The sequence below is a fragment of the Drosophila suzukii genome (genome assembly GCF_043229965.1).
Source record: "Drosophila suzukii chromosome 2 unlocalized genomic scaffold, CBGP_Dsuzu_IsoJpt1.0 scf_2c, whole genome shotgun sequence".
In the NCBI taxonomy this organism is placed as follows: Eukaryota; Metazoa; Arthropoda; class Insecta; order Diptera; family Drosophilidae; genus Drosophila; species Drosophila suzukii.
The window spans coordinates 12,743,615-12,759,935 of NW_027255896.1; the positions used below are offsets into that span (position 1 = coordinate 12,743,615).

Genomic DNA, 16,321 nt, shown 5'->3' on the forward strand with positions numbered 1-16,321 from the left:
GTTATTGAAAATCTTTTTATACTAGAAGACACTTCTAAATCAACTCAATATATACCTAGGCCAGAATAATTCATTGCAATTCCCTTCCAATAATAAAAATTTCCACATTTATCTCTTCAAAAGATTCAATTTGAATTAGAACCTCATCTCCTACAAAACAAAAACAAGGAAGAACGCTATAGTCGAGTACCTCGACTAACAGATACCCGTTACTCAGCTAAATAGAGATATGCAAGTAGCAAAGCGAGATTAAAATGCGCCACCTACCGGCGGAATACAGATTTAAGCGTTATGGGCGTTAAAGTGGGCGTGGCAAATTAGGAAGAATTAAGAAGCTCAGGAATCTGCACGCCAAATCTCAATAGCCTAGCTCCCATAGTTTCCGAGATCTCAGCGTTCATCCGGACAGACAGACGGACAGACGGACATGGCTAGATCGACCGGCTAGTGATCCTGATCAGGAATATGTATACTTTATGGGGTCGGAAACGCTTCCTTCTGCCTGTTACATACTTTCCGACGAATCTAGTATACCCTTTTACTCTACGAGTAACGGGTATAATTATCTGGTTTCCTATCACTAAGTGTCCAGTCGTTCATTTTAAGATTTCTACCTACTAATTTTATTTGTTCTTCTGCTGGTGCGTTTTGCCAATGAGTGTTGGCTAGTTTGTTGAAATTTTTTTTTTGTATTTAGCTTGCAAGTTTCTGGGAGGAGAGGCACAATGGTGCTCTGCCTGACTAACTCGTCCGCTATGCAGGGTCCTACGATATCCCGGTGACCCGTAACCCATATTAGGCTGATAGTAAACTGACTAGCCATCTCGTGTAGAGATCTGCGGCAGTCTGCTATTGTTCGGGAGTTGGTGTTTGTCGAGTAGATTGATTTAATAGCCGCTTGGCTGTCTCTATATATATTTAGGTGTCCTCTTTGGAGGCTTATGTTCCCTAAAAAGTTCAGTGCTTCCCTTATAGCGTGGACCTCCGCTTGGTCCGGATATTTAATTGTTCGGACTATACACCTCCGCCAACGTGGCCTTCTAATTTGGAGCCATCTGTATAGAAACAGATTGCGTCCGTCGAGCCCGGTCGGCCCTGCTCCCACTCCTTCCTATCTAAAATCAGGGCCTCAAAGAGTGTGTGACTGTATTCAAGAGATTTGCATAGATCCACTCCATATAGTAGGTTTAGCTTGACTACCGCTGTGTATATCCAGTTATCAATTCTAGGGGACATGCCCCATCTTAGCCCAATTGCTTTTTGACAAGAGTAAAGTGCTATGGTCGCTTTTTTAGTTACCTCTTGGTTGGTTAAGCCATATTTGAGACGCTTATCTAAAACAGTTGTTTAAAACGGATGGGTTAAGTTGTGGGATTTTGTATCTATATGTAAATAGAACAAGTTCCGTTTGTGAGGGATTTACCCCAATTCCGTTCTTTATCGTCCATTTCGATTTTAGATTTTTGGTTTAGCGGTCATAAAATCGCAAAGTGCTGGTGGATATTTTCCATTAGAGATGATAGCGACATCGTCTGTGTATGCCACTACCTTACAGCGTGGGTTGAGGTCCTTAGTGTGGCTGTGACCATTCTGCTTATCAGCAATTTATGGATCAACCCCACCGTTGGCCGCTCAACCCCTAGTTCTGTGAGAGATTCTGTTTTAGCTATGGGAAGCACGTTATTGAAGGCTCCCTCTATGTCAAGGAAGGCGATCAATGTACATTCCTTGATGCTGAGACATTTCTCGATGCTGCTTACCACCAAGTGTACATTATACCTTTAGTATAAGCGTGTTGTGCCTCTGATATTTGTGTCGGGTAGATAGTGGCTCTTATGTGTAGGCTTACTATTCTTTCAAACCTCTTTAGCAGGAATGTTGTTAGGCTTATTGCCCTTAAATCCTTTGCTGTGGTGTGGGCGGCCTTCCATGCCTTGGGAATGAACACCACTTTCGTTTCTCGCCATGCGGTTGGTAGTTTTCCTACCGCCAGGATGGAGTGGAAGATTTTTCTCAGCAAGTTTATAGCTAGTTGTCCTGCTTGTTGGATATGTGCCGGTGTTATCCCGTCCGACCCCGGCGATTTTTATGGTTTAAAACTCTGAATGCATCATTTCATGTTGCGGTCTGATAGGTCAAGATCTAATTTGATTCCTTCTCCGGCACTTCTTTTCGGAGGATGACCTGTTTGTTGGCTCCCTGGAAAGTGAGCGTCTAGGAGCAGGTCCAAGGACTCTTTACTAGAGTCTGACCATGATTCCTTTGCCTTCTGAAGATAGCCCAAGGGCGCTGCTGTCTTAGAAAGTACTTTCCTGAGCCTTGCGGCATTTGTCGTTTTTTCTATATCAGAGCAGGTCGCAAGTTAAATCACTTGTGAAAATCAGAACTTTTTCAAGAGTTTTCACTTAAGAAATCACTTGAAAGTGACACGTCCCAAGTGAAATCACTTGTGAAATTCAGATTTTTTCCCATGATTTTTCAATTACGAAAATATAGAATTTAAAATACATACATATTTAATTTCTTTTTAATTCATTTTAATTAGATGGTATTATTTAAATTTTCAAAAAGTGGACAGTTATTGTTTCGGTTATTTTGTTTATTTATTATTTTTAACAACGCAACTGAAAAAATTTAATGGCATATGTTTAGAAATGCGTTATACTTGTTTATTTGTATATTTACCTTTAAGATCTCCGTATAACCCTATACGGGATCTGAGGAACTTTTTCCCGTTGGACCCTTCCAAATTGTAGTTATGACTTCCGCTATGACAAGCTTTAACCGCTTTGACTGCGGTTCGCTCCTAATAAGTTTTGATATTTTCTTTGTCTGGAACTTAGAAATGCAAAAACAAGTCGGCCTTGTTCGATACTTACGTAAAAACCGATAAGCTCCGGGGTCAAGGAATTTTCGAATTCATCCAATTCCACCTCCGTTTTAAACGGAAATGGTACCGCGCCCGAAATCTCCTTGTCAGGAGCAAACGATACTTTTAAAATGGCGGTGGTTTCCGCCACTTTGTACGCCAAAATTTACAACATCCGTGCGTTACGACAGGGATCTCCTTGCGGATTTGGAGAACCTCTTCTGAAATTTAAATTTATATATATACAAAAAATAAATAAAAAATCAAAATAGACTGAATATAGTAATCGCATGGATTTTTATAAATTTGTCGTTAACGGCGGTTTGTTTTATAAATTTAGAGTACGATAAATTTTCAAACAAAACGGCCGAATACTATTTTTAGTGTAAGTAACAGTATTAATAGTTCAGTGTAGGGTTATAAAACATACCTTTCAACTCTGCCAATTGTCGTTCAGTTACATCTTTAAAAAATAACAAAAATTACAAAATTACACAATAACACAAATTTATTAACTCACTAGAGACCGATGGGGTTTCTGTAATAAAAATATTGTATTAATGCAATCACTATGGATATTGAAACAAGAAAATCAATTTCTTGTGTTTACACTTACCTACCACATCACACTGGACTCGGCGAGCTTTTGATTCTGGTTGAGACATACTAATTGAAAAATGTTAAAAAAAAAATTAAATCAAATATTAGTAAAAAAACAAAAAATAAATTAAACTATAAAAAATAAACAAATATAAATTAAAACTTGGATAAACAGAAAATAAACAACAATTGTTAATAACGAAAATATTAGTAAATAGTTAGAAATAAATGAAATTATAAAAAAAAAAAATAAAGGAAATAATAAGAAAAAAATTAGATAAAGAATAATTGTAAATTAAGAAATTTAAAAGAAATAATAAATAAAATAATAAAAATAATACAAATTCAGTTTTTTTTTTGGTACTTGAGCCAAGGTAGGTGAATCTTCAAAAGATATTTAAAGCGCCGTCGCAATAAATATGCCCATTTTATAATAAAACAAGGAAGAACGCTATAGTCGAGTACCTCGACTATCAGATACCCGTTGCTCAGCTAAATAGAGATATGCATGTAGCAAAGCGAGATTAAAATGCGCCACCTACCGGCGGTATACAGATTTAAGCGTTATGGGCGTTGGAGTGGGCGTGGAAAATTTTTTTTTTTGACCAATCGATAGGTATTGACGAGACCAATACATTTCAGTTTTTATCTAGCATAAAAATTGTGGGCGTCACAGGTTTTCGCGGTTTGTGGGCGTTAGTGTGGGCGTGGCATATTCGCGTAACAAACTTGCGCTGCGTATAAGGCTACGGAATCTAAATCTGAAATCCCAGTTCTCTATCTTTGATAGTTTCCGAGATATCCACGTTCATATTTACGATTTTTTGAAGTTTGTGGGCGGTTTATTGGCGTTAGGGTGGGCGCGGCAAACTTTTGGGTCAATCGATAGGTATTGATGAGAAAATTACATTTCAGTTAAAATTTTTATTCTAGCATCAAAACTTTAGGAGCCACAGTTTTTGGCGGTTTGTGGGCGTTAGAGTGGGCGTGGCACTCAACTGAAACAAATTTGCGCTGCGTAAGAAGCTCAGGAATCTGCACGCCAAATCTCAATAGCTCCCATAGTTTCAGCGTTCATCCGGACAGACAGACGGACAGACAGACGGACAGACGGACATGGCTAGATCGACTCGGCTAGTGATCCTGATCAAGAATATATATACTTTATGGGGTCGGAAACGCTTCCTTCTTCCTGTTACATACTTTCCGCCGAATCTAGTATAATTTCACACTTCACCCCCTCCTCATTTAATTTCTCTAAATACCTCAATGAATTTTTTTAAATCAAATATTGCTAAATATGAAGTACCTTAAAAAAAATACATTTTGCTTTTCCCTTCTTTCCATGTTTAATACAATATTAAATTGCATAAAAAATATAAACCAAAAGCAATTTTCAATCTGGGAATAAAATGGAATAGAACACATTAACTTATCTTTTATCTTATATCTTTCTCGAGCCGCTTCTAATATTTATTTTCAACTTTTGATCCACTGTCTACAATATCTGATAATGTCAGTGGTGTAGCTGGATTTATTTTTAGGACTTTTCCTTGTCAGTGATTTTTTGTTTGTAAAAAAAAATACCGGTAATTTTCGATGTTCTACATGCTAATAATTCTTCAAATTGATAAAGTTATAAGCAAATAAGGTGGGCCATCTTGGTTTTAGTCGCTTTGCTTCTTGCCTGATTTTAACGGCAATCTCTTTGGAACCTGTGGCGCCACTGCGCTGCACTAAAGTATTTAACCTTAAAGGTACTCAATATGTTGACCGTTTTATGTCATTGGTTTTAATTTTGCTGAGGTTTGCACGTTCAAAGTCCAGTATTCAAATCGAACAAATAAAAAGTTGAAAGCAAGTAAAGTGTTCAATCTTGGAAAAAGTCGATTTGCATTTTTCCATCTCCCTCGTACTTCCCTTAGCTGAGTAACGGAAATTTGATAGTCATGTCAAAAAACACCGAAGCTATAATTTGTTTCATATATTTATTTTTTAACCAATTTTCCGATCGTTCATAGCAGCTATATTATATAGTTGTCAGATTTTGATAAAATTAAATTCGAAATTCAGAAATAATTAAAAAATGTTATTTCCAAGCGAAGGAGGTTATCAGGGGTATCACGGAAACCGGCGACAGCATTGGGGACGGTTGGTTTGGCAACCAACCCATCAAGACCGTAGGTGTCACAGAAATTCGAGCGATTTCATTTTTCCTGAAATATTACAGAAAAATGACCAGGGCTTGATACATACAGTAAATATTACAGAAAAATTACCAGGGCTGGATAATCTAAATATCAAATATTGAATAATTATCGAATTTTTTGACTTATTTTGACCATTTTCCAATGTGTTTTAAACTTATTTTATGCTTTTTTTGGAAAATTACAAAAATAATACTTGTTTTAAGCGCATATTGTACAAAATAAAAGAAAACAAGGAAGGAAGCTAACTTCGGCAAATTTAAGTTTGTATACCCTTGCAGTTATAATTATAAAGTTTGTATACCCTTGCAGTTATAATTATTATATTTAAAAGTACAAAAAATTATATTCCCAATAGTATAAGATAATATGTCAAGAAACACCGAAGCTATAATATGTTTCATATTATTTGCCCGCCAATTTTTCGATCGTTCCTATGGCAGCTTTAATATATAGTCGTCAGATTTTGATAAAATTAAATTCGAAATTCCAAACAAAATAAAAAAATTATATATCCAAGCGTAGGAGGTTATATGTAAAATAAGCTCTGAAGCTATAATTTGTTTCATATTATTTTCCCACCAATTTTTCGATCGTTTCTATGGCAGCTATATGATATAGTCATCCGGTTTTGATACAATTAAATTCAAAATTCAGAACTAATTAAAAAATTTTATTTTCAAGCGTAGGAGTTTATATGTTAAAAACACCAAAGATATACTTTCAGATTCTTTACTGCTTCAAAGAAATCGTTAATGTGAGCACACGCGTCACTTCCTTCACTCATGCGAGACAATGCTGCTCGTTCAAGTAGACTAGCTTTGTGGACAGACCCCTTCGATTAAAATGTATTTTGGAGTTTTTACCGGTATTCTCTTGCAGATGTACAGTCTTCAAATAGGTCGTTTTTTGATATAACCCTATGTAGGCATATAGTTTACTAACATGCCTCACAAGTAAGGTTCTTGATTTCATGTTGAATGCTGTTTAAACAAAAATATACCGAAATCAGCGGGTGGGTGAAGCGACAGTGGGGCATATTCTATATCTGGTTAATAAAATTTAAGTTATAAAAGTCGCCCATGTCTATCACGGCCGAGGATCCATAGGTGTGCAGGGTGTCGTCTGCGGAGACGACGTCGATCCAGAGGTGTGGCAAGACGTCTGGCCAGGCGGTTTGAATGCACCAGTAAGCGATTTGAGAATTTTGTTATCAACTCAGTAACGGTTGGTACTCCCATATCACGAAGTAAAACGCCATTTTCGACATAATGGTGCCACTTTACCCCGAGCATCCTCCGTAGGGCCTTTGTGATGCAAGTTTGTACTCTTCTTAACGACGTGTCGCAGCGGTGCCCCAGCATGTTATTCCCCAATTTAGAGTCGGGAGAACAATGGCTTTGAAGAGCCTTACTTTAGCATGAGGGGATAATCCACTATCTGGGCGAAGTAGCCATTTCATTTTATCCAGTTTCGTCCTTGCTGACCCACAGACTCGGTCGATCTGACTCTTCCAGCATAGACGACGGTCTAGGGTAGCACCGAGGTACGTTACTTTCTGCTTATGCTAAGTCTATAACCATCTAAGTGAAGGCTACGGGAGCGTCCAGGTCGAAGAGCAAGGGTTGCGTGCTGCGTTTTATCAACATTCAGCGTAATATTTCATCGAGAGGCCTAACATTCAAAATCGTTCAAGAAAGTCTGGACACGCCACGAGGCCGAGGATGGGGTGCTGCCAGAGGCTAGGAATGCAGTATAATCTGCGTAGGTGGCAAGAATAGTACCACGAGCTACTAGGTTTTGGAGATCCCAAGTGCAAACTGTGTACAAAAGCGAGCCAAGGACGCTTCCTTGTGGGACACCAGCTCGAATTTGACGTAGTCCAGAAAGATGTCGACGAATGTCAACGGCAAACATCCTGTTGTCCAGAAATGACACAACGAGCTTCCAAAGGCCCCCAGGCAATAGCGGCATTTGCTTGTAGAAATGACCTTCATGCCAAGCCCTGTCAATAGCCTGTCTAACATCAAGAAAAACAGCCGAGCCGTATTTTTTACCTTCTAAAGCATCTAGAATGTGGTTCACGACTCTGTGAACCTGTTCAATACCTGAGCGGCTACTACGGAACTACAGAAACCAAATTGATAGTTTGGTAAAGCGTCATTAAACTGTCAACATCCAGGAGCTTTTTAAGTACGATCCGCTCAAAAATCTTGAAAAACGTGGACAGACTGTAGGACTCAGGCGAGCACGGATCTTTACCCTTTTGTGGGGATTATTGTTACTAGAGCACGCTTCCAAGGGGATGGAAAATGGCTAAGGATTAGTGACGCATTGAAGAGAAGGCAGAGCTGCGTAATTACCGAGTTAGGGAGTGACTTTGCAACTTTACCATCAATCTTATCCATTCCAGGAGCTTTTGTGCAGGCCAATCGCTTTATATGATCACGGACCTTCTCTTCATCCACTGGTCGCACAGCCACAGAAGGATCGAATGAGAGTCCAAACCTAGAAATTGTAGTTCGAACTTCCTGTCTTGTTGCAAAATCGTCTGCTATTTCGGAATCACTGTGAGCCCAAGTGCCATCAATTCGTTTAATAGAAAACCTGTGAAAGGGTTGTCATTAAAGATTTCATGTGCATTTCCATAATGCGAAACCATGATCCTGGTTGGGATCAATGGCACTGAGATGATTCACAAAAAATTTTGATTTGGCCATTCGGAGGACTTTTCTTCGCCAAGTCAAGGGTATGCCTTGTCCTCATCCAAACGCGGCGAAGTGTACGAGCTTTTCTGGCCAAGACTGCAATTTCAGGTTTCGAAGAAGCACATGTTGGTGGCGGAATAGGTACACTTCTAGCAGGAGGGGCAGCTTGTCGTATTGTCTACCAAAACCTGAGCAAAGGAATCAACGTCATCCGTAGTGACAAGCAGAGGGTTATCTTCAGTCAAAGCAGTGTGCCTGGCACTGAAACTTCTAATATCCGAGCTTCGAGGTAAAGGCCTTGTTTTGGCAATGACCTGATAGGCAGCCACAGAGAAATATATCAGGAGCGGAATATGATCAGAAGAAGGCCCGAACACTCAGAGATGGAAAGGTGGCTGCACGGAATACCTCTAAACACAGCAAAATCAACGGAAGTCGGAAGATGATCATTGATCCAGGGAAAATGCGTGGGCCCCCCTGTGTCCAGAAATTGTTTCCACGAGGGCAGGACCGTCTGCAACCCCAGAAGCTATCCTGTGCATTCCAATCACCTCCAATAATAAAGCGGCTGCCCACAGATCCGAAAAGGCGGCGAAATTCCTCAGCTGGCCACGAATGACGATGACCAGGAGAACAGTAGACAGCGCAAAACGAAATTCTTCCAAACGACGGGGCCAAATTGATAGCGATGGCTTGCAGGTGAGGCTCAGTTACTGTGGTGCTCAGGTGATAGTCCAGTGGCGATTTGATAATGACAGCAGCAACACCACGATTTCTATCATCGGGGTGATTAGCGCAGTGCACAGCATATCCATGAATTCGAAAGAAAGAGCGGCTGGTAAAATGTGCCTTGCCCATCAGGGTTCTGGCATCCGACATTGCAATAGTCGTAAGGAAAACTATAAAATTCAAAAATTAAAAAGTTAGAGGAACAGCCGGCCTGCCAATAGCGGGTTTAAGGCCGGCAAAAGCTACACACCGCAAAGTTCAAAAAGAACCAAACAAATAATGAAAAGAAACAAATTTTTATAAAAATGTTATGTAACACGGAGTCATTGAAATAAACACAACCGGTTAGTTTGACACTAAAGTCGAAACTTCAATTAGCCTTTGCGTCCTCCCCGTCAGGGCACTCCGTTACACCGTTTACATATTGCCATAAGTCATTTTTCACAAGAGTGGCACACATTTACAACTTCCATGTGTCGTAGTTATCCGCGTTTAGCGGCTCAATTCTTATGAAAGAATTCGTAATTTTTCACAGCTTATCTTTCTCGACTTTTCACTTATTTCAGATCGTTGGCGTCTGGGCCCATAACCTGTTGGGATTTTCCCAACAAATTAGAAAAACAACAAAGTGTGGTGAAAAAAAGTGGGATGCCAGAACGAACTTAACGCAAGAGTTGCCAGATTGATACTTTGTCATAAACTGGGATGAACAGTGAGTTTAAACATCGCGGAACCTGTAGGTGATGGAACAACAGTTTGTATGAGACCATTCTTATTGGAGAACGTATGATATCCCATTTCTTTTATCGGTTAAATTATTATCTCCAAATACACATATTAAGGTTGATACAAACTTTTTGAAAATATATTTATACCATCGTACAGTAAAAGGATATACTAGTTTCGTCGGAAAGTATGTAACAGGTTGAATGAAGCGTTTCCGACCCGATTAAGTATATATATTCATCATCAGGATCACTAGCCGAGTCGATCTAGCCCATCTATCCGTATGACCGCTGAGATCTCGAAAACTATAAGAGCTAGATTGGCATGCAGATTCTTGGGCTTCTTGCGCAAGTTGGTTTCAGCAGAGTGCAACGCCAATACATAACAATAGTCTAGCTCCCACGTTTTTTTAATATTCTGTAAAAATTGAAATGTTATTATTATCAATACCCATCTACATGCCATAAATTATTGAAATCGACCTAGGCATAATAATCAATATTTTGATATTCAATCAAGATTGCACACCACATTCAGCATAAAAGCCGGTACGGGCGCTATAGGCTAGGGGGCGCTTTAGAAGAAGATAGGTGGCGCTATAGGCTTGGTATGTAAGTGAAAAAAGGAGGGCTGCTTTAAGCATATCTCTATCCCTCTCGCACACCCTTAAGCTGAGTAACAACTATCTAATAGCCACCGACTATAGCCTTTTCTCTTGTTTTTTTTAATATTTTCGAATTTTAGTTCGTTTGGACTCTCGTTAAACTAAGCATAACAAAAGTTGTTCCATAGAGAGCACTATGCCGGGGAGGATTTCGAAACATTTTTTTTTGACTTATTAAACTTAAGTGTACTTAGTTATATATAATATATAATGTACTTTATATAAAGGGGGAAACGTTTTTATAATCGCTACAGTCGTGTTTTTTTGGAAACACGGTGGTGGTCTTGTCGATAAGCTTATAAATACATTGCCGTTTAAGACCACAATCCGGGATATAATTTTTGTAGACCGGGTACAAGGTCAAAAAATGCATGGAACGTGGTAATCAAGGGATAAACCCATTGCATGAAGCTTGCAAAGTACACGATGAGAGGCACTACTCTTAAAAAGTTGAATATTTTGTTGCCTATTATATTAAAAAATTCAGTTAAATGGTCGCTAACGTCAATTCTTGCTATAGCTTTTTCCATGTTTTCGCAAGCTTATCGAGTCTGTTATTCGCAAGGTTCTGTTCGTACCTCATCATTTAAAACGACCTTGTATACGTTGGGCACAGAAGCTTTATTTATTGTTTGCCTAGACAAATCTACTTGTCCAATTTGATTTATGTTATTGACTTTCAGTGCTTTATTGTAGATATTGAAGCTCTACACAATTGGTTAAGAATATCGTCTATTCTTGGTTATGAAAATTTATCTGAAACAAATTTTTTGCTAACTTGCGATAGACAAAAGACATCTTGAATATCTTATTTTGAAAACTATTTTTTCTGTTCAATTAATAATAACAGTAATAATCCGACGCTGAAGGTTCTACTATTTTACCTTTATTATTTTTTTACTTTTCTGGCGCTATAAACTAGGTGTTTTATTGAAAAAGACTTAGTTACTTTAAGCATATTTCCATCCCTCTCGCACTCCCTTAAGCTGAGTAAAAGTCGAGGCCATCGACTATAGCGTTTTCTCTTATTTTTCATTAAATTTTTACTTTTTTTCCATCACAAGGAATAGGAAAATTTGAAGCTACTACTCGTATTGGAAAATTATGCGGTATGGCATAATTGGAACTGATTGTTGCTTCACCAACACCTAATAACATTAGTTTACTGGCAAAAAATTTTATCTTTAAAACCAAATTTCTAGACTTATATATTCTTCCTGTACAAGCTGGTATCATTAAAAAAAATATTCCAAAGAATCGTTCTTGAGTTACTCACGAAAAACATGTTTTTTGGTGTTGCTTGATTAAAGAACTAATATCACAGAATCGAATTATCTAACCGTTTGGCAATTAACACAATTTAAAATTAGATAGATGTACCTTTCCGAGGACACTTTACTTATTGGGATCGGATCTATATATTAAAGATGTTACCAAAATTTAACTTTTCTAACCTGTTTTTTTTAATTAGATCGTTTTCTTTTAAGTTTTACCTTAGCAAAAATAATGACCGTTAAACTGATACCACGGTAAATGCCTCGGATGTATAATACTGATTTTGCATTGTCTGTCATTTCAGTACCAAATTGTATGTTTTTTGACGGCTTCATTCATTGTTAAGTTTCCTGCAACATTTCTTGTCCATTGTGTTAATGGCTACCTAAGTTCTGAATTTATCAGCATGTTCGGCTGTTAGGCCCTCGTCAATATACGAAGCTTTAAAGAGTTTTCTTAAGTTATCGATTTCTGATGTGCCATTTTTTCAGATTTTCCTTTTTGGCTTTTGCCTTTATTTTGTCGAGTTTTTTTCCGACTATAGTGTTTTGCAATTTCTGTATTATTTAATTTAAAGTGGTTAAATTTTGGACTTTATATAGGGTAGATCCTATTATTTTGGAAATTATCACCTTAACGGCTAACTCAAGAATTATACACATTTGCATGCGCTCACCCAATTGTCAAAGCACTTTTTCCACTCAAAATGTGACACCTCCTAAACATGGTTTTTGAACGCTTCAACAGCATCTCCTGGCGATGAAAATCGGTCACCACGTATATTTCTATAGATGTCCTTGGGTGCCAAGTCAGGGCTGGACGGCCACCATTTGCTTCGAAATGCTTCTTCCACAAACAACTTTCGTTGGATTTGGCTCGTCTTCGAGGACCTACACGGTCGATTGCTCATTTGTTTCGGCCTCATAAGCATAGATTCATGATCAAGCGGGATCTAACGGGAACAAATCTTTTTTACGGCCAAGTGTTCATGCAATATCGAATGAATGCTGGTAAAAAAATTACCAAGGATGCCTCTAATTCACGCTATGTCACATGACGATCTTGCGTTATCAGTTCACGCATATCAATGTTGTCTGGCACAATGACTGTTTTTGGACGACCTTCGTCTTGAAGCGAGCGTCGGCCACGATTGAATTTATAAAACCAGTTTTAAACGGAGCTTCATCGCCACACAAAGGTTTAAGTTTATTGATAAACCCTTGTGGTAATAATCACGTCGAAAGTTGTGATAAATATTTGTACGAAAATGCTTACGAGTTGATTCCATTTTTCTGCCGAGGTAACTTTTAATTATTCACTCTTGGGCGGTGCAAAATTATTTTGTTTATTTTACCTTTACCGACGCGGAAATTCAATTTTATTAGACCTTATATCTGAAAACCGTTTGTCTCCTTTAAACAGTCGTGCGACGCGATGCTTGGCGATGAAGAGACCAAGGAGCTGGGAAGCCGAAGCTTTAATTTGGCCATATTAGACGGAGCATTCCCAGAGTGCTTTCTGGGATTAATGCACCAGTACAAGATCCCATTTATGTACATAAACACGGTGGGCTTCTACACAGGCAGTATCTCAACTGCAGGTAACCCCGGTAGCTACGCAATAACCCCGAACTTTTATTCTCGATTTACGGATACAATGAGTCTCTACGAAAGGGGAATAAACACGGCCATGCAGATTGGTCAAGAGCTGATGCACATGGTAAGTGACATTTGGGCTTATACCTAACATTTACTTACATAATTTTCTATGTTAATTGTAGTATGTTATGCGTCGAACACATCTTGTGCTGCGAAAACATTTTGGGGCCCACATACCGCATCCTTACGAGTTGTCGCGCAATGTGAGCTTCATTTTGCAGAACGGACACGCAGTCTTGTCTTATCCTAGAGCCTTTAATCCGAATGTAGCAGAGGTGGCTTGTATTCACTGTAAACCAGCCAGAAAACTGCCCAGGAACCTTGAGGACTTCATAGGTACTTCTGGTGTCTCGGGATTCATATATGTTTCTATGGGCTCTTCTGTAAAAGCTGCAAATATGCCAGAGGCGCTACGTCGCATGCTTGTGAAAACCTTTGCACGCCTGCCATACCATGTTTTGTGGAAGTATGAAGGTAGTTCCGAAGACATAAAGGAACTTACTGCAAATGTAAAGCTTTCAAGATGGCTACCGCAACAGGACATCTTAGGCCATCCCATGCTACGTGCCTTTGTAACCCACGGGGGCTTGCTAAGCATGTTTGAGACGGTATTTCATGGAGTGCCCGTCGTGACAATGCCGGTATTCTGCGATCACGATGTTAACTCAGCTAAGGCTGTGGTTGATGGTTATGCCGTAAAGCTAGATCTTCGGACGCTGTCGGCCAATCAGCTTCATAAGGCTATTATGAAAGTGATTCACGATCCTCGGTACAGAAATGCAGCGCAATATCGTCAGAAACTCTTGCTGGATCAGCGCTCAACAGCTCTGGACACAGCTGTATACTGGACGGAGTATGTGCTGCGTCACAATGGTGCTTATCATCTTCAGTCGCCTTCACGCAATATGACGTGAGTTTGTTCAGATTTTTTTAGTATAACCACATTCATAATTTTTCTCTTTTCGCAGTTGGTGGCAGTATTATTTACTCGATGTACTTGCGGTTTTTTTATTTTTATTTTACAGTATGATTTTATTACTAAAGCGCATGGATTTTCGGTCTGAAAAGTTACAGAGCCTTCATTTGCTGAGACCTGACTTGCATTCAAACGCCAAAACAAAGTCAAAGAAGCTGTAACCAGATCGCAGGATATTGGTTTTCCGTTTGATGTTTAAAGTCCAAGAGGAAGTGTTTATGATTTTTTAAATTCCAAATAAGGGTCTGCAAGAAAGTCTTTACTTCTGTTCCAAATATTGTTTGTATTATTTTGTGAATACATGTCTATAATAATAATTGTAAAAAAGAAATCGAAGTTTTAATACTCTATGCAGGTCTTACGAACTAGAACAACAAACAAATACCAATTATTAAATATTAAACGTAGTAAATATCTTTAAAAGTACATTAATCTAAAGTTTTACCCTATTCCTGCTATGGTAGGTATAGCCAATTCGGCACGTAATAAATACAAAAGAGAATGAATGAAGTTTGAAGAATGGGACTCTTTTGTCACAACACAACCTATTTTATATTAAATTAACTTTTCTTTTAAGCTGAAACTTATATGATTTTAAAAAACCGATTATATGTATGTTTGTACGTTCTTTTAAAAAATAGCTGCTCGGCTTAAAAATCAATTTATCCAGTTGTAGTTATCCGTCGACTTAAATTCTTATACCCGTTACTCGTAAAGTGAAAGGGTATACTAGATTCGTCGGAAAGTTTGTAACAGGCAGAAGGAAGCGTTTCCGATCCCATAAAGTGTACATATATTCTTGATCAGGATCACTAGCCGAGTTGATTTAGCCATGTCCCACAGTGGTCGAAATTGAATTTTTTACTTTTAACAAATTTCAAAATTAGTTTGTCAGTCGATAGCTAAATGGTTATTTAGCATAATGATAAGAACCAAATCGATAGTTGCACTTTAAGCTATCATCTGTAAGCTTTTGATCACAACATTTGTTGAAACAGCTATTGAAATACAATGTGTTCAGTTTAGGTACGTTTGCAAAATGTGCTGCAAAATTTATTAAAATATATTTTTTAACTGGTTGTTTGCTTTTTTCAATAATAAAGGTATGTATTTACATAACAATAAATGTTTTGTGACCTGTGAATATATGTTATATAAATAATTAATTAATTAAATATTACATAAATTATTTTATAGTAAACAAACAACTTTGGTATCTTCTTAAATGTGACTATTCTTTAACTTCTGTAGAGTATAAGTAGTGACGTCGGCATTTGCTGTCAAATATACTATTTTTATATGTTAATGTGGTTCGTCTTCTTTGTTAAATGACCAAGATCTGCCGCAGCCATGTGCAGCTCACAAAATGGTTTTTTTTTCAGAGACCATGTCAGTCTGCAAGCGTAGTCTTTTTTCAGTACGGCGCAGCGAAAATGATTCTAGAAAAGATGTTCAGCCCTGGAGAACTATATTTATTGAAATGATATTGAAAAATCGAAATGCACTGAGGAGGAGCATGGCTTAATAGCTGAAAGCATTCAACATTTTTGCAAAAGGCTTTCTGTAATGTGGAAAGAATGCCATAGAGTTTTAAAACGATTCAATCAGAAATACAAAGTTTGGTTAGACGAAGACTTAGTCCTTTTAAAACAAAATACTGGCACAGGTTCAGGTCGAAAGCAAAAGAATTTTGCAGATTGCAGCGCAAAACTTCAGGTAACCAAAGTTTCGGAGCTAGTGAATGGGAACACATGCAATGAACTCATGACAGCGACACGCGTCAGTTTGTACAAAGCTGGAAAACGGAGCGCATCACAAATAGTTTCAATGGCAGTCACTGATTCCACAGCGTCTTCAAAAATCAAAAAGAGACTTGAATCAGATCGAGAGGTTCCAATTAGGTACACTC

The 16,321-nt window shown here is 38.2% G+C and overlaps 1 protein-coding gene and 1 long non-coding RNA gene across 4 annotated transcripts in view; one reads left to right on the forward strand and one right to left on the reverse strand.

The window, feature by feature from the left end:
* The window catches only part of LOC108018805 (UDP-glycosyltransferase family 50 member B3), a 450,659-nt gene extending 434,941 nt beyond the window's left edge, over nucleotides 1–15,718 (forward strand). For all 3 annotated transcript variants that reach the window (XM_070998421.1, XM_070998422.1, XM_036822117.3), the window contains 3 exons: nucleotides 13,201–13,497; nucleotides 13,559–14,346; nucleotides 14,405–15,718. In XM_070998421.1, coding sequence (XP_070854522.1) covers nucleotides 13,201–13,497; nucleotides 13,559–14,346; nucleotides 14,405–14,573 — 1,254 coding nt within the window. In that variant the 3' untranslated portion in view covers nucleotides 14,574–15,718. The remainder of the gene's footprint in view (nucleotides 1–13,200; nucleotides 13,498–13,558; nucleotides 14,347–14,404) is intronic.
* On the reverse strand, nucleotides 2,591–3,623 carry LOC108019394 (uncharacterized). Its single transcript, XR_011605248.1, has 5 exons — nucleotides 3,390–3,623; nucleotides 3,300–3,332; nucleotides 2,880–3,090; nucleotides 2,686–2,832; nucleotides 2,591–2,624 (listed from the first exon to the last, which is right to left on the reverse strand). It is a non-coding gene; the product is annotated as an uncharacterized lncRNA (long non-coding RNA).
* Nucleotides 15,719–16,321: the final 603 nt, after the last annotated feature.